The sequence below is a fragment of the Mytilus californianus genome, unplaced genomic scaffold (assembly GCF_021869535.1).
Source record: "Mytilus californianus isolate M0D057914Y unplaced genomic scaffold, xbMytCali1.0.p SCAF_67, whole genome shotgun sequence".
Classification (NCBI taxonomy): Eukaryota; Metazoa; Mollusca; class Bivalvia; order Mytilida; family Mytilidae; genus Mytilus; species Mytilus californianus.
In genome coordinates, this window is record NW_026262720.1 from 459075 (window position 1) to 478132 (window position 19058).

Here is a 19058-nt window from a genome sequence, read left to right on the forward strand (position 1 = left end):
GACCTCATTTCATGGATCAGTGAACAAGGTTAAGTTTTCTATTGTAAGGAAATGTGTAAGGAAATGCTAACGTTCGGAAGAAAGGTCAAAGTTTTTCAAACATCAATAACTTTATCAATTCTTCTTGGTATTTTATGGAAGTTTGTCACAAGCTTTTTTATGACCAAAAGTCACTATCCAGAGCATAATGAAAATACATGTATATTCTTATTTTGTTCCTATTTTACTGATAAAAGGACTTTGTTGTTTTGTAAATACAGTCTGAGATTAAAGTTTGTTACACATCAATTACTTTGTTAAACCTTCATAAAATTTTATGAAAATTTAAAAGAACCTTTTTGATGTGGACAAGATAATGTCCGAATTCGAAGCAAAATTTTGAAAGTATTTTTTTTTTTTTTCATTTTTCAGAACTTTACTGTTTTTTGTCGAGCCTGCAACTTTTGTTGCAGAAAGCTAGACATAGTCATTTGGCGGCAGTGGCAACGGCGGCGTTAAGTAACTACTTTAAAGCTTTATATTTTAGAAGGTGGAAGTACTTGATGCTTCATACTTTGTATATAGATGCCGTATGTTATGAAGTTTCCGTCTGTCATATGTCCATTGTCCTTGACCTCATTTTCATGGTTCAGTGACTACTTGAAAAAAAAGGTTAAGATTTTTTGAAATGTTAATTTCTCTCTTATTATGAGTAATAGGATAACTATATTTAGTATGTGCGTACCTTGCAAGGTCCTCGTGCCTGTCAAACCTTTTTTCCGAACGTTAGCATTTCCTTACAAAACTTTTAACATAGGTTAAAAATTGGCATGTAGAAAAATGATACATGTGCAATTCAGGATATTTCTGGTTTCTATGAAGTTAAACTTAAGGAAAAATATTTAGAAAGCTGTGAAATTTGCATAATTTGGTTGAATAGATAGATTTTGAATTAGTTTTCTGACACCTAAAATTTCATGAAGGTTTGACAGTTATTGATGTTTTAAAACATTGCAAAACAGACTGTACCGAAATGTTGACAACGCCAACGCTGAGAGAATCTAGGATCGATAAGTCTGGTTTTCGCAACATAAATGTTGCAGCCTCAACTAAAATGCAAACCACATAATGTATCTCAACAGATAAGAATTGGTTTGAACAATAGGAAACTGAGTAAAATTCGCAGTAGATTCAGACTGCCAGAAAATAAACAAATATATAGTATGATGCAATTTGATTAAAAAGTAAATTTCGTCACTTTATCTTAACTACAATCCATTGAAGAAAGAATTACAAGACTCATGTGCTTGAACCATTTCTTTTAATGTATCTAGATTAAACTATTGATTAGATATAGGAAGATGTAGTATGAGTGCCAATGAGACAACTCTCCATCCAAGTCACAATTTATAAAAGTAAACCGTTATAGGTCAAGGTACGGTCTTCAACACTGAGCCCTGGCTCACACCGAACAACAAGCTATAAAGGGCCCCAAAAAATTACTAGTGTAAAACCATTCAAACGGGGAAAACAAAAGGTCTAATCGATATAAAAAAAACGAGAAACTAGAAACACTTATGAACCACATCAACAAACAACAACTACTGAACATCAGATTATTGAGTTCTCCTAAATTCATGTGCAAGCCTGGGCGTTTTGATGTAAACGTAGCTACGCACCTGCATTATATTGTATGTTTGATTTAAATGTATATGAATGTATAAATGTTCTGTTATACAGGATGAATCTTGAATCTAGATAGGTTAATACTACATATCTAGCATATTTATTGATTTGAACTTGGCTGCAACACTTGTTGCTAAGTAGCCATTTTCTAAAGGGTTATTGTATTGAGAAATAAAATGACAAATTAAATCAAATTTGGTGGTTTGACAAAAAATGACCATATTGCACATTATCCATTCAGAAAGTTTGGTCAAGTTGAACTTTAACTATCATTTGAAAAGAAAAAAGAGGCAAATGAACAGGTGACAGAAGGACATATATTTGCTTTACTATATTCCTCCTTCTAATCAAAACAAATTACATCCTAAAACCTTCGACTGAAGACAAAATACAATAAGGGGGGAAAAGTTTGATAATCTTTAACTTACATCATTGAACATGATTTAAATAAACTGTTCACACAGATAGATATCTCAACTCTTTGTATTTTGAAAGTAAAATGCAAATGTGGAAATGAAAATAGCAATAATTTTACATGTAAAATATGCAAAATATGAACTATGAATGAAGTTACAGGGCCAAATGATTTTCTTTTAAACCTTGACATAAGATATGACAATGCTAATACAACTGTGCACCAAATATAAATGACTTATCATGAGTGATTCCCCTTAAACAGATCTAATTTGACTCTGTCAAGTCGACACCATATAATCATGAAAATATTCCCTCCTGTAACATTTGTAAATTTGATCTTTAACATCATGAACATATATATATTAAAGAGGTTAATTCTTCGATAATAAAAATTAAAATACTTTAAAATGGATTATTTATAAAGCTGTATTTAACAGAAATGTGTTTATCTCAACATGCTCAAACTTAGAAAAATAATAAATAAAATGCTTCGCTGAGCGCAGCCTGATACGACCACAGAGGTCAAACCCTGAACAGTTGGGGCAAGTTTGGACACAATATTCAAGCTAGATACTGTCTAGAATTTAGATTGTGATCAAATTTTGACATAATATAGGTTTCTGACACAAAATAAATGTGGTCAAAGATCTTAAAAAATTTGAAATGGGACATTTAATTTACCTTAAATGGTCTGATATCCAAAATCTAGCAACATGGTTAGATTCAGCATATAAAATAAACACCAAAAATTTTATTTTAGTTGAAATCAAACAATGTTTAATTTTGAACCATTCAAACCTTAATATGGACTAATTTGAAAACAGGGCCCAAAATAAAAAATCTAAATGCACAATATGAGTCAGCATATCATACAGCCGCAATAATTCAGTTTTTGATGAAATCAAACGAAGTTTTTATTTTATACCCTTTTGACCTCAATGTAGACCAATTTAAAAAACTGGCCAAATATCCATAATATTATTACAAGGTAAGAATCCCAAAAAAATAAAGACTTTAAATTAATCCCAATGAAATTGGTTAAAAGATTTGTATTTATTTTCAATTGAAGATTTCTTGCTATTGTGCAATACTGTGCAATTGAAGATTTCTTGCTATTGCGCAACACTGTGCAGTTGAAGATTTATTGCTATTGCGTAATACTGTGAAATTGAAGATTTCTTGCTATTGCCCAATACTGTGCTACCGCGCAATACTATGCAATTGAAGATTTCTTGCTAGTGCCCAATACTGTGCTATTGCGCAATACTGTGCAATTGAAGGTTTCTTGCTATTGTGCAATACTGTGATATTGTGCAATACTGTGCTATTGTGCAATACTGTGCTATTGTGCAATACTGTGCTATTGGGTAATACTGTGCACTTGATAATTTCTTGCTATTGCGCAATACTGTGCAATTGAAGATTTCTTGCTATTGCACAATTATGTGCAATTGAAGATTTCTTCTTGAAACTTTTCAAAAAATATGATCCCACAAAAAAAATTTTAAAAAAATTTCCCCCCCCCTAAACTTTTTGAACCCCCCTTAGAGTAATTACCCCCAAACTCAATCTCAGCCTTTGTGGTATGGAACCTTGTAGTACAATTTTAGAGAGATCCATACACTAAAACACAAGTTATTGTCTGGAAACTAGTAAAATGTTTTTTTTTTGGCCCCTAATTCCTGCATGTTTAGGGCAATTACCCCAAACTCAATCCAAGCCTTCCCTTTGTGATATGGGACCTTGTGGTACAATTTCAGAGAGATCCATACACTTACACACAAATTATAGTCCGGAAACTACAAAAATGCTTGTTTTTGGCCCCTAATTCCTAAACTGTTGGTACCATAATCCCCAAAATCAATGCCAACCTTCCTTCTGTAGTATTGAATCTTCTGGTAAAATTTCATAGAGATCCATTCGCTTAAACTAAAGTTATTGTCTGGAACCCAAATGTGTCTTCGGACGACGCTGACGCAGACGACGACGACATCATAGCAATATACGAATGCAAAAACATTTTTGCGGTCGTATAACAATAAAAATGTATCAAACATCATATCAATACTTACCTTGTGCATTTTTGTCATCAGCCTCATTAAGTTTTGTCACAACAAGATAAATTGCATCTTGGGACAGAAATGTTTGGTGTGTGTGGTAAAATTCTTCATCGCCAGCAAAATCCCATAATAACAAGTTGGCATATTCCTCTTTGTCATGTAAATCAACTGTAAATTTTTCCATCATGGATTTGATATCTTTATGAGCTTTTTCTAATGACAGGTTTTGCTGTTGTTCATGATAAATATTGGCTACTTGAGATGCTTGGGGTTCAACTTGAGTGACTACTGGAGGTTTTATTTTTTCAGGCTGCTCAGATAAAGTTTTTGATTCCTTTGATTCATCAACACGTCTGTACAAAATGGTAATGAGGGTGTTGTCTTTGACAGTTTTATGAGCTCCCTCTGAATAGTTAAATTTAGTGTCTTCTGAGATTTTTTCTTTATATTCAGTGGCTACTGGGTGTATAATTTGAGTGTCTACTGGAGGTTTAAGTTTTTTAGTCTGAAATACTGTTCTTGGTTCCTTTGATTTAACAAAACCTGTTGGTGAAGTGGTGTCCGTAAACGTCTTTTGGGCTGCTTCTTCAATGATGGCTGAGCTGTCCTCACTGGCTAGTTTTTCTTCGTATGGTTTTAATAATCTTGCATGAAGTTCAGTTTCTTCATAGTTGCCTATAATTAAATAAAAATGAAACTACTGTGTGTTTCCCTTAAAATGTGATCAAAAAGATTTGTAATAAATTATTGGATAAAAAATGTAGAGGAATAATGTGTGTGAGGACACAAATGGCCCTGCTCATGCTTTGGAATTTTCCAAGTCAAAAAGGAGCATAACTCTAAGACTAAATGACTCATTGCCCTGATTCGATCTTTGTTTGCGTGTTGTGGAATTTAGCATGAGTTTCCTCAAATTTGCATAAGGCAAACTTAATTTAAAGTGTGGAAACAAAAGTTGAAGAGTGGAAACGAAAGGTAGAACTGTGAAAAGGAAAAAAAATGCAATTTTCCAATTTCTAAAGGGGCATAACTCTAGAACGGTAAATGACTCACTGCCCAAAAGCGAGTTTTTAGTTCTTAGCATTGTGAATGTGTTTCATAAAATTTATAATAGGCAAACTAAATAAAAACTTTGTTTTCCTCTTATAGTTTATGTGTTTCCCTCAGTTTTGGTTTGTAACCCGGATTTGTTTTTCCTCAATCGATTTATGACTTTTGAACACCGGTATACTACTGTTGCCTTTATTTAAGTTAGAGTGCGGAAACGAAAAAACAAATCAATTTTCCAAGTAATAAAGGGCATAACTCTAGATTGGTAAGTGACTCACTACCCCAATTCAAACTATGTGTGCAAGTTTCAGGGGCGGATCCAGGATTTTGGAAAAGGGGGGCGTAGTATTAAAGGTTTTTTTTTTACCTTTTTTTTTTTTTATCTTTTTTGGCTAAAAAAACATAAAATAAGTGTAAAATGCATTTTATAGTTAAAGTGTAGGAGTTGTACATTTTTGGTACCGTATTCTATCCAATAATTTTCTATTATAAAATGATTGGGTGGATCCAAAGCTATGTACTAATTAATATATTTGATGTGGGATTTGTCGGTAAAAAATGGACATGGAAAATTCTCGTTTGTTGTATGGTTAGTTAGCATAACCTCACAGATTTCTTGTTGTAAACAAGATATACGGCTATTCAATGAAATTTACAATACGACCGACACGAAGAAAGACAAACAAGCAATTTTTATCCAAATGTTTGGTTGAACAACAAGGGAAGTGAGGGGTTCCAAATCAACCAAAGGCTACGAATGAGTCGGAAATGACAATGAAGTTGTGAATGACGGTCGATACATGGAGACATATAGGCCACACCCAGCAGGCAGGTTGCAGTCGGGCCTTGAAAAAAGTATTCAGTATATCAGTTCGGCGAAACAGACATCCCGGTCAGATATGGGATTCACATGCAACCCCCCCACCCCCCCCCCCCCCCCCCCCCAAAAAAAAAAAAAATCACGCCAGTTTTTTATTCATCATGTTCATTTAATGCTAAATAATTCTGTTGAAAATATTTTTTTCTAATAGCAAAAAAGTGGAAAAGATTATTGTTTTCAATCCAGATACGGCCAGAATTTTTGTTTAAGGCAAAAATCAGGGTCAGAATTTTTTCTCTAAAATATCTCAGACTGCCCCCTCAAATCAAATGGTCCGTACCTTAGACTTTAAATCTATATCTAGAGCTTACTGACTGGGGATCACTATTCAGCAATGTTATTAATGGGCTTGGGCGTGTGGGTTTAAACATGTTTTCGTAGGTAAATGATAATATTGCTGTGGAACTTTTTGTTTCATGAGAGTGTAATAGAGTATTACTTTCTGTTGGGTGGAATTGTGAAATAGAAGTCAATACGTTCATGCTCAATACTTTGTCGCTTTGAAGGCGTCATGCTTGTCATCCTCAGCCTAAGCAATGTGTTACTGTAATTTGAATTTCAAAATGACCGAGTGACGTTTTTTTTCTATGTACTGGTCAACTCCACCGTAGCGAAACATGACTTTGACATAATCAATAATATATTACAGTGAATACGAGCGAAAAATATCTTTATAAGTAAAGAATTGTCCCATAAAAATTAAATACACGGAAATGGCAAAGTTCACGAAATCTAGTCTGATAAATCATTTTACAAAAAAAAAGTGCAAGCAAAAGGGGGGGGGGGGCGTACGCCCTCTACGCCCCCCTCTGGATCCGCCACTGAGTTTTGGTTTTTACCATTATATATGAGTTCCATAAAATTTTGAATAGAAAAACTTACGTCAGAGTGCAAAACTCTTAATGCGCCATTTGCCTAGTAGCAGGGGCATGTAAAAAGCATTTAACAGCTCCACAATACATTTATTCATTCAGTTTAATTCAATCAATAATTCTACAAAAACACTCTGCAAATCTATCAGAATCAGAAAGGTTGTATCAATATTCGTTTGTAGGATTGAAAAGTTTTGATAGAATAAGATAAAAGGAGCAAACTTTAGTGTATGATTGACACACCCAAAACAAGTAAGTCTGTTGTTGTGGATGTCATTTGTTGATGTGGTTTACAGATGGTTCTTTTTTTTTATAAAGATTAGACCGTTGGTTTTCCTGTTAGAATTGTTTTACACTTGTCATTTTGTGGCCCTTTATAGCTTGCTGCTCGGTGTGAGTCAAGGATCCGTGTTGAAGGACGTACTTTTACCTATAATTGTTAGCTCTTTATACATTGTGACTTGGATGGAGAGTTGTCTCATTGTCACTCGTACCGCATCTTCTTATTTACAATGATTGTAACAGAATGATTATTCATGTCTTTAAAAAAAAGTCACGTGCCTAATGTTACCTAGGGCCACATCCTATCTAATGCAGTTCTTCTTGATATGAACAGGAAAATATATGATTTAGGGTGGAGGATCTCAACTTTTTAGAAGATATTTAAACATTTACATATGTACAGGTCGGGATGACTACTGATGACTTATCAAATCTATCATTCAATGCATCTTGATGTGTCAAACAGGAAAACATATGGTTCAGGGGAAGGGATATCAACCATATACAAGATTTTTGAACTTCTTGAACAGCAAGTGTTAGACATTACCCCTGGGGATCCCTTCTATATTTCATTTGATATGTCTTGTCACAATGAAAAGAATGTTCTATCTCTTTTTGTGATATTTTAAAATAATGTTCCAAGTCAAAGGTCAAGTTTTCAAGTAACAACCATTTAAACACGAAAATAAAAGTTTCCTAATAGGGTTCTATTGTAAAACCCTAACCTTCTTTTTGACCTCTCGAAGAATCTCTAATTAAAATAGACCACCAGGCAAAAATTAAAGCACCAAATTCACAACCAGACATGTAAGTCTAACATTCTCTAGAACCTAAAGTACATCTGACTTCCAAGTTAAAGTGAAAAATAGAGGTTCTCAAGAGCCTGTGTCACTCACCTATATTTACTGATGCTTTGGAAATCATGTAAAATAAGGTTAAAATCATAATTAATAGTATAAGATATTAGATATTATAACAATATCTAAGCTAATAACAAAAAACTGCAAATTTCCGTAAAATTACTAACTCAGTGGCAGCAACCCAACAACGGGTTGTCAGATTCGTCTGAAAATTTCAGGGCTGATAAATCTAAATCTGATGAACATTTTTCCCACCTGCCAGATTTGCTCTAAATGCTTTAGTTTCAGATATATAAACCAAAAACTGCATTTTACCCCTATGTTCTATTTTCAACCATGTCGGCCATGATGGTTGAAAGGCAGGGTCATCGGACACATTTTTTAAACTAGCTACCCTAATAATGATTATGACCAAGTATGGTTAAATTTGTCTCAGTAGTTTCAGAGAAGAAGATTTTTGTAAAAGATTACAAAAATTTACGAAAGATTGTTAAAAATTGACTATAAAGGGCAATAACTCCTAAAGGGGTCGACTGACAATTTTGGTCATGTCGACTTATTTGTAGATCTTACTTTGCTGAACATTATTGCTGTTTACAGTTTATCTCTATCTATAATAATATTCAAGATAATAACCAAAAACTGCAAAATTTCCTTAAAATTACCAATTCAGGGGCAGTAACCCAACAATGGGTTGTCGGATTCGTCTAAAAATTTAAGAACAGATAGATCTCAACCTGATGAACATTTTTACCTATTGTCAGATTTGCTCTAAATGCTTTAGTTTCAAAGATATAAGCCAAAAACTGCATTTTACCCCTATGTTCTATTTTTAGCCATGTCTGCCATGTTGGTATGCAGGCGGGGTCATCGGACACATTTCTTAAACTAGTTACCCTAGTGATGATTATGGCCAAGTTTGGTTAAATTTAGGCCATTAGTTTCAGAGAACTAGGTTTTTGTAAAAGTTAACAGGCGACGACGACGACGGACGATGGACGCCAAGTGATGAGAAAAGCTCACTTGACCTTTCAGGTCAGGTGAGCTAAAAATGGAAAAAGGTTGAAAAAGAAGAAGATTTTAAAAACCTCCCTTCCCCCGATCTGTGGTATTTGGTTAAGCAACTGGAAACGACTTGCATACATTTCATCCATTTTAACATATTTAAGCAACTTGACCATAGTCACATGTCCTTTTAATTAATAGGGACCTTTTCTCTTTATATGACATAATAATGAGACCATAAATCCAAGTAAGATTCCAATCAAATTTACAGAAGTTGATTTAGAATCTTGAAACTAGTTTTCTGCACAATTTGTCGTCTGTTTGACTTTTACCTTGCTCTTAAGACAGTATGAAATCAAAATCTATATGACAATTTATCCAAATAAGGTTGCAAATCAATATGTTGCTTTTAATTTAGTATCAATTAACTAATATGTGAACATAAAATTTGTAAGGGTTCTGCGGAACCCAGTGTCTCGCCTACTTTTGTTGTTAGTCGCAGGCTAACAAAAATGGGGAAAAAATTATTAAAAATTTTCCTCTAGATACTATCTTTTGATTGCAAGAAGTTCTGTTCATGTTTGGTAAAAATCCAAGAAGGTTTATGAATCTAATAAATGTTTTAAAAACTTTAACTGCAGACTGTACGTAATGTTAACTGGAATAAAACTAAGTCCATTTATAAGTAATATATGGAAAAACAGGAAATAAATTTTTACAAAATTTCCTTCTAGATACTAGCTTTTGATCATAAACAAACTTCTGTCCAAGTTTGGTACAAATCCATGATAGTTTAAGAAAGTTATTAAAATTTTGAAAGCTTTAAATACAAAGTGAATGTAATGTTAACTGGCAGAAAAACTAAGTCCATTTATAAGTAAAATACAGATAAACAGGATTTTTTATTTAACAAAATTTACTTTTGAATACTATCTTATGATCACAAACAAGCTTCTGTCCAAGTGTGGTACAAATCAATGATAGTTTAAGAAAGTTATTAAAATTTGAAAAACTTTAACCACAGAGTGAAAGTTATGTTAACTGGCAGAAAAGCTAAGTCCATATATGAGTAAAATACGGATAAACACTTTTTTTTTTTTACAAATTTACTTCTGGATACTATCTTATGATCATAAACAAGCTTCTGTACAAGTTTGGTTGAAATGCAGGATAGTTTAAGAAAGTTATTAAAATTTCAAAAACTTTAACCACAGAGTGAATATTTGTGGACACCGCCGACGGAATATAGGATCGCTATGTCTCGCTTTTGCGACAAAAGTCACAGGCTCGACAAAAATGGTCTATTTCTTCATTGATATTGACCTAAAATCAATAGGGATCATCCGATCATTAGTGGTGTCAAGTAAGGCTGCAACCCAATATAAAGTATTTGAGTTGGCATATCAAAACAAATCTGACTGAAAGACGGGTCAAACACTATATACAATCTATTTTCTAGAATGGGTTATGATAAGTCTCCAAACTCCTTCAGATCAAACACTATATACAATCTATTTCCTAGAATGGGTTATGATAAGTCTCCAAACTCCCTCAATTCAAACACTATATACAATCTATTTCCTAGAATGGGGTATGATAAGTCTCCAAACTTCATCAGATCAAACACTATATACAATCTATTTCCTAGAATGGGTTATGATAAGTCTCCAAACTCCATCAGGTCAAACACTATATACAATCTATTTCCTAGAATGGGTTATGATAAGTCTCCAAACTTCGTCGGGTCAAACACTATATACAATCTATTTCCTAGAATGGGTTATGATAAGTCTCCAAACTTCGTCGGGTCAAACACTATATACAATCTATTTCCTAGAATGGGTTATGATAAGTCTCCAAACTCCATCAGGTCAAACACTATATACAATCTATTTCCTAGAATGGGTTATGATAAGTCTCCAAACTTCGTCGGGTCAAACACTATATACAATCTATTTCCTAGAATGGGTTATGATAAGTCTCCAAACTTCGTCGGGTCAAACACTATATACAATCTATTTCCTAGAATGGGTTATGATAAGTCTCCAAACTCCATCAGGTCAAACACTATATACAATCTATTTCCTAGAATGGGTTATGATAAGTCTCCAAACTTCGTCGGGTCAAACACTATATACAATCTATTTCCTAGAATGGGTTATGATAAGTCTCCAAACTTCATCAGATCAAACACTATATACAATCTATTTCCTAGAATGGGTTATGATAAGTCTCCAAACTTCATCGGGTCAAACACTATATACAATCTATTTCCTAGAATGGGTTATGATAAGTCTACAAACTTCATCAGGTCAAACACTATATACAATCTATTTCGTAGAATGGGGTATGATAAGTCTCCAAACTTCATCGGGTTAAACACTATATACAATCTATTTCCTAGAATGGGTTATGATAAGTCTCCAAACTTCATCAGGTCAAACACTATATACAATCTATTTTCTAGAATGGGGTATGATAAGTCTCCAAACTTCATCAGGTCAAACACTATATACAATCTATTTCCTAGAATGGGTTATGATAAGTCTCCAAACTTCATCAGGTCAAACACTATATACAATCTATTTTCTAGAATGGGGTATGATAAGTCTCCAAACTTCGTCGGGTCAAACACTATATACAATCTATTTCCTAGAATGGGTTATGATAAGTCTCCAAACTCCATCAGGTCAAACACTATATACTATCTATTTCCTAGAATGGGGTATGATAAGTCTACAAACTTCATCAGGTCAAACACTATATACAATCTATTTCCTAGAATGGGGTATGATAAGTCTCCAAACTTCATCGGGTTAAACACTATATACAATCTATTTTCTAGAATGGGGTATGATAAGTCTCCAAACTTCATAGGGTCAAACACTATATACAATCTATTTCCTAGAATGGGGTATGATAAGTCTCCAAACTTCATCTGGTTAAACACTATATACAATCTATTTTCTAGAATGGGGTATGATAAGTCTCCAAACTCCCTCAATTCAAACACTATATACAATCTATTTTCTAGAATGGGGTATGATAAGTCTCCAAACTCCCTCAATTCAAACACTATATACAATCTATTTCCTAGAATGGGGTATGATAAGTCTCCAAACTCCCTCAATTCAAACACTATATACAATCTATTTTCTAAAATGGGTTATGATAAGTCTCCAAACTTCGTCGGGTCAAACACTATATACAATCTATTTCCTAGAATGGGTTATGATAAGTCTCCAAACTTCGTCGGGTCAAACACTATATACAATCTATTTCCTAGAATGGGTTATGATAAGTCTCCAAACTTCGTCGGGTCAAACACTATATACAATCTATTTTCTAGAATGGGTTATGATAAGTCTCCAAACTTCGTCGGGTCAAACACTATATACAATCTATTTCCTAGAATGGGTTATGATAAGTCTCCAAACTTCGTCGGGTCAAACACTATATACAATCTATTTCCTAGAATGGGTTATGATAAGTCTCCAAACTTCGTCGGGTCAAACACTATATACAATCTATTTCCTAGAATGGGTTATGATAAGTCTCCAAACTCCCTCAATTCAAACACTATATACAATCTATTTTCTAAAATGGGTTATGATAAGTCTCCAAACTTCGTCGGGTCAAACACTATATACAATCTATTTCCTAGAATGGGTTATGATAAGTCTCCAAACTTCGTCGGGTCAAACACTATATACAATCTATTTTCTAGAATGGGTTATGATAAGTCTCCAAACTTCATCGGGTTAAACACTATATACAAGCTACTTTCTAGAATGGGGTATGCTAAGTCTATAAAAATCGTGTTTGTGAGACTCAATCATTTATATTTAAAGAGCAATTACTACTACAAGAAATGGTCTAAAACATTTGGTTGGTTGGAGATGTATCTCTTTGTATTGTGAGCATACTTTTATTTCAAATATTTTCAAATATTTTTCCTAACTATAAAAGCTATTACTTGCATATAACATTTCTTGACTTATGATACTCCATTGACCCCTTGGTAACATCTCTTTCTTTTTTTATTATCCTATTCTTAGCGACTGTTGCCATGTAGGTTGGAGGGAGGGGGGAGTCATTCTTAAAATTAAAATGTACAAAAACAGCTTTTTCTCTCTTCCACTTGAATTTCGAACAAAATTGTAAAGTGAATAGAGTTAACACCCTAAGATAAATAACAAGGATTATTTTAAAATTTGAAAAAAGAAAACATTTCTATACACTGTTTACATAGTCAAACTATTTGAGGCAAGAGCTCCCAAGAAAGCCAAGAGCCTGATAATCACTTGGTAAAACTAGAGCTTTCACATAGTGGGACTAATACCCCCTTTACATGTTTTTTAGTTGTTACTGTGAAATTCAGTATTGAACCGATTTATTTAGTCTACAGTCAGAGCTCAGACATAAACAAATAGTTTTTTTGTTTTTGACTTACAGAAGACAAACAATGTGTTTTCATTTTCAGACTTATTTTAGTCAGAAAATGACAGACTTGTTTAGGTCTATTTATGTTTATGAAAAGACTTAATTTTAATTGGTGGCCAAAGTGCACCTCCTATGACATCATAAACCTGTCTGAGAGTTCAGACGGACCTGAGCTATCTATATTTAATTATCTAATTGAACATTTTTACTTAACATAAGATTGTTTTCCTCATTTTGTGTGGTTATAGATGGTTGCATTTTAAAGTAAATAAACATCTCCGTTTTTTTAGACTCTCATATATATTTTTCTTTAGAAGACAAAGCATTGTCTTTCAATGTTGTCATAATTTCATGTAGATGCTTGACCTTTTTATAAATGTGCTTGGGTCTTGATGTTGACCAATTTTGGTAACTTATCGACTTGTAGGAGTCAATATTTGCAACTTTTTGATTCAGGTCAAATATTTCTTGCTTAACACTAATTGACTTATTGAAGTCATAATTTGTCTTAAATTAAAGGGAGACAAATCTTGAAACCTACAAATTTAGACCTCTATGAGTCAAAAGCAGATTTAGACTTATTTATGTCTGAGCTCTGACTGGTCTATAGCTTCTATATTAAACAGACGAAAACACAAAAAAAAAATCATATTTACCAGTTAACCATTAAAATGAGGTCAAGTCCAGAGAAAACCTGCCTAACGGACATGTACACCTTAATATTTTTCCACACCAGATATAGTTCAACTTCCGACCTACTGCTTCTAGTATGAGAAACATCCATGTAATGAGGTAAAGGTCAGGTGAACCTTGTCTGACGAACATGTACACCTTGCAAGGATCATTTACACCAAATATCATTATATTATTACTGATAATAAGTCAGAAATTCATATGACAAAAAACGCTATAATTTTTTAAGCTGATGTTAAAACATGAAAAATGAGGTCAAGGACATTGGACATATGAAATACGGAAACTTCGTAATATGAGGCATCTATATACAAGGTATGAAGCATAAGTGTCGTCTACCTTCTAGAATATAAAAGGTTACACAAATAGTTTGACACCGGATTAGCATCACTTATATCTCTCAATTTAAAACTTTTTACTCAAGGCAAAACAAAAATGCTGAAATTGGATAATGGTGGTGTCAGGTGATGATGGTGATGATGATGGATGGCTGCTCAACCTTCAGCTGCAAATCAAATGCATGTTCAGGACTAGAACATGTTAATATAATTTAAATGTTAACCCTGCTTTGTTCGAGACCAACTTTCTGAGCTGGATTGTTAACATGCTAGTTCAAAAAGTAAACATGAAGACATGTCATCCTAACCATACACATTATTCTTATTCAGAGTTGATCAGTCTTTGCTCTTGCTTCTTAATGATACATTCTTACAGAGCAGCAGCAAATACCAATTTCAATGTCTTTGATATGTTCAGACCGGTTTTTGAAATCTAATACTGTAAATTCAGAAATTATTGCAAGGTTTTTACTAAAGCGAATATTGCTACTGCATGAGTATCGCAATAACTAAAGCGTTTTCCTAAAACTGAGGTGCACAAAGATCTAGGAGTCGTCATAAAATTTTAGCAGAAATGGATCATGTGGATAGTGGGTAGTGCATTACATTTTAAGCATTTTTTCGAATAGATAAGGTGACTTAATAAATCTGAAACTAAAATTAGTCTGTTTCATTTTGTTTCAGGTTGAAACCTTACTTCCACAAGTGTTAATTAGTGATGTAATTTGTCAAAACAGCTCTGATCTTAAAACTGATGTAATGGTTAATTCATAGACATAACATGTCTGTTGTAGAGAAAGGAAAAACAGTTAAGTTAAACTGTTTATAATACCATACATGCCATACCTTCTAATCTATTCCAAATGCTATCACCAGATTTTGCTTTGCATTTTATCATATGAATTTCTATTCCATTTGTGCTTGTTACATCTGCATTATTTCCTCCAAACAATCTTTTTAAAAATGATGTTAGTCCAGCACCTTTCTTTCCTTCGTTGAATAATCTTTTAACCAATGAGGTCTTACCCGCACCTTTCTTTCCAACGATTACTAAACGTATGTCTCTCTTTTTCTCAGAGCCTGACTCAAGTAATTTGAGGTACAAAGGTACAGATGTTTTGTCAGCCATTAATTCGATTTCAGTTGGAACTTTATTATCTACAAAGATATTTGAAAGACCTATTTTAATTATTCTTTTGTTTATCTGACATAATCTGTTATCACTGTATGGAAATACGAAATATTCTGATTAAACTTATAAATAGTGGCTGTTTTGAGGTGAGATTTTGTTCCATGTTTGAGGACTCAATGTGGCTTTTAGACGAGGAACAAAAATAAAGGTGCCTATGATAACTTATTCACAGGTAATTGTGTGCAGTCATTCACTGTCAAATAATCTAACATATACATGATATATATCTTGACGTACCATGGATTCATTATAATATTCGTTGAATACCAAGTTTTGTTGAATTCATTGGTACAGGGAAACCATGAATTAAATGTTCAACGAATTACAAATTTGCTGTTTAATTATATGCAGATTTTTGAAAAACCGCGGAATCAATTATCCAAGAAAATACAAGTTTTCCTCAATCCACAAAAATTGGTACCCATGAAAATAAATGAATCCACAGTATATGCTTGACTTAAGGATGTAGTCAGGTCAGGTTTATGAATTTGTGTCAGATGTTCTGACTCCTTGGGGTTTTTCCTACGATACAGTTTAAAATATTTTGGCCCATATCGCCCACTTTTCTTTTCATAGACAGACTTCAAAAGCTCATAAAAAGGTCCTTACCAAAATGTAAGCAGATTCTAAACTTTTTTCTTACAATTTGAGACCAAAATAATGCCAATGCTAAATATAAGGTAAAAGTCTGGGTCAGCATTTTCCTCCCATTTAAAAACAAGAGTGCACACGCTGAAATGTCTCGCCTTCTTTACTAATCATTGATATTATGTTGATAGTTCTAAATATAAAGCTTTACTACAACTATCACATAAACTTAACATGATCCAAGAAAATGAGGTCAAGGTCATATAAACCAAACAAGAAATACATGTACACCTTACAATCATTCAATACACTTAATATAGTTGACCTATTGCTTATAGTTTCTAAGATACAGCCCTCATAAAACAAGAGTGAACACGCTGAAATGTCTCGCCTTCTTTACTAATCATTGATATTATGTTGATAGTCCTAAACATAAAGTTTTCTTACAACTGTCACATAAACTTAACATTAACCAAGAAAACTAAACATTGACCAATGAACCATGGAAATGAGGTCAATGTCAGATGAACCATGCCAGGCAGGCATGTACAGCTAACAATTCTTCCATACAACAAATATAGTTGACCTATTGCTTATAGTTTAAGAAAAACAGACCAAAACACAAAAACTTAACACTGAGCAATGAACTGTGAAAATGAGGTCAAGGTCAAATAAAAACTGCGCAACTGACATAAAGACCATAAAATATTTCCATACACCAAATATAGTTGACCTATTGCATATAGTATTAGAAAAAAAGACCCAAACTCAAAATCTTAACTTTGACCACTGAACCATGAAAATGAGGTCAAGGTCAAATGACACCTGCCGGCTAGACATGTACACCTTACAATCATTCTATACACCAAATATAGTTGACCTATTGCTTAAAGTGTAAGAAAAACAGACCAAAACACAAAAACGTAGCATAAGCAATAAACCATGAAAATGAGGTCAAGGTCAAATAAAATCTGCCAGATTGACATGTACATCATTAAATATTTCCATACACCAAATATAGTTGACCTACTGCATACAGTATTAGGAAAACAGACCAAAACACATAAACTTAACATTTAACAATAAACCTTGAAAATGAGGTCAAGGTCAAATAAAACATGCCAGACTGACATGTACATCATAAAATATTTCCATACACTAAATATAGTTGACCTACTGCATACAGTATTAGAAAACAAACCAAAACGCAAAAACTTAACATTGAGCAATGAACCGTGAAAATGAGGTGAAGGTCAAATAAAACTTGCCAGACTGACATGAACATCGTTCAATATTTCCATACACCAAATACAGTTGACCTATTGCATACAGTATTAGAAAAACAGACCAAAACACAAAAACTAAACTATGACCACTGAACCATGAAAATGAGCTCAAGGTCAGATGACACCTGCCAGTTAGACATGTACCCCTTACTATCATTACATACACCAAATATAGTAGACCTATTGCTTATAGTATCTCAGATATGGACTTGACCACGAAAACTTAACCTTGTTCACTGATCCATGAAATGAGGTCGAGGTCAAGTGAAAACTATCTGACGGGCATGAGGACCTTGCAAGGTACGCACATACCAAATATAGTTATTCTATTACTTATAATAAGAGAGAATTTAACATTCCAAAAAATCTGAACTTTTTTTTCAAGTGGTCGCTGAACCATGAAAATGAGGTCAAGGACATTGGACATGTGACTGACGGAAACTTCGTAACATGAGGCATCTATATACAAAGTATGAAGCATCCAGGTTTTCCATCTTCTAAAATATAAAGCTTTTAAGAAATTAGCTTACACCACCGCCGCCACCGCCGCCGCCGCCGTAGCCGCCGCCGGATCACTATCCCTATGTCGAGCTTTCTGCGACAAAAGTCGCAGGCTCGACAAAAATGGTGTCTGAATTCTGTCTGACAAGTATTCTTAATTTTTCTTATTTTTTTCTGAATAATGTCTGAATGGCTATAATAATTTACATTTATTCAAATGTCTGAATTTTTGCTGGATTTCGGACTTTTAAGGAAAAATTCTGAATTTTCATACGAACATTCAGACAAAAATCAGAATAGCATTCAGACACAAATCAGAATAATGTTAGAATAAATTAAGACATTATTCAGAATGAATTCAGAAAAATTCTGAACTTAATCAGAAAGATTAAGAAATAATCAGACAACATTCAGAAACATCTAGACAACAATCAGAAATATGCAGACAACATTCAGATGGATTCAGACAGATTCAGACGGATTCAGATATATTCAGAAAACATTCAGAATGATTCAAAATGTGGATATCCATACAAAACTTTGAAACTAATACAACAGAAATTCCCCTAAAAACATAAAAAGAAGTTCTTGAAGTTGAATGAAAATCAATGTGCTTACACATTGATGATGGTCAAATATCCATAGCCTCTAAACAATAATAAAAAAATCCAAATTTTCAGGAAGTTTGTAAATTAATAGTTTCAATAACATAAAATTCAAACTTTAAATTTTCAATTCAATTTTATTATCTGATATGGATCTGTGATTCCCTGGTCTGTTCTTTTCCTGCCTCTTGGAGTCTCCAGCTCTTTTTTCTTTATGAGTAAATTCCCTTCAAAATAGAATGGATCATTTCTCATAAAAAATTATATCAAGTAGGTGCAGGTATCTTATGACCTGAGTAAACTAGAGGCTCTCAAGAGCCT

At 33.4% G+C, this 19058-nt stretch overlaps 1 protein-coding gene across 1 annotated transcript in view; it reads right to left on the reverse strand.

Moving 5' to 3' along the window:
• LOC127707359 (uncharacterized) overlaps positions 1-15724 on the reverse strand; it is a 51041-nt gene extending 35317 nt beyond the window's left edge. Inside the window, exons 1-2 of the mRNA XM_052211863.1 lie at positions 15412-15724; positions 4155-4817 (exon numbers count right to left, since the gene is read on the reverse strand). Coding sequence (XP_052067823.1) covers positions 4155-4817; positions 15412-15694 — 946 coding nt within the window. The 5' untranslated portion in view covers positions 15695-15724. The remainder of the gene's footprint in view (positions 1-4154; positions 4818-15411) is intronic.
• Positions 15725-19058: the final 3334 nt, after the last annotated feature.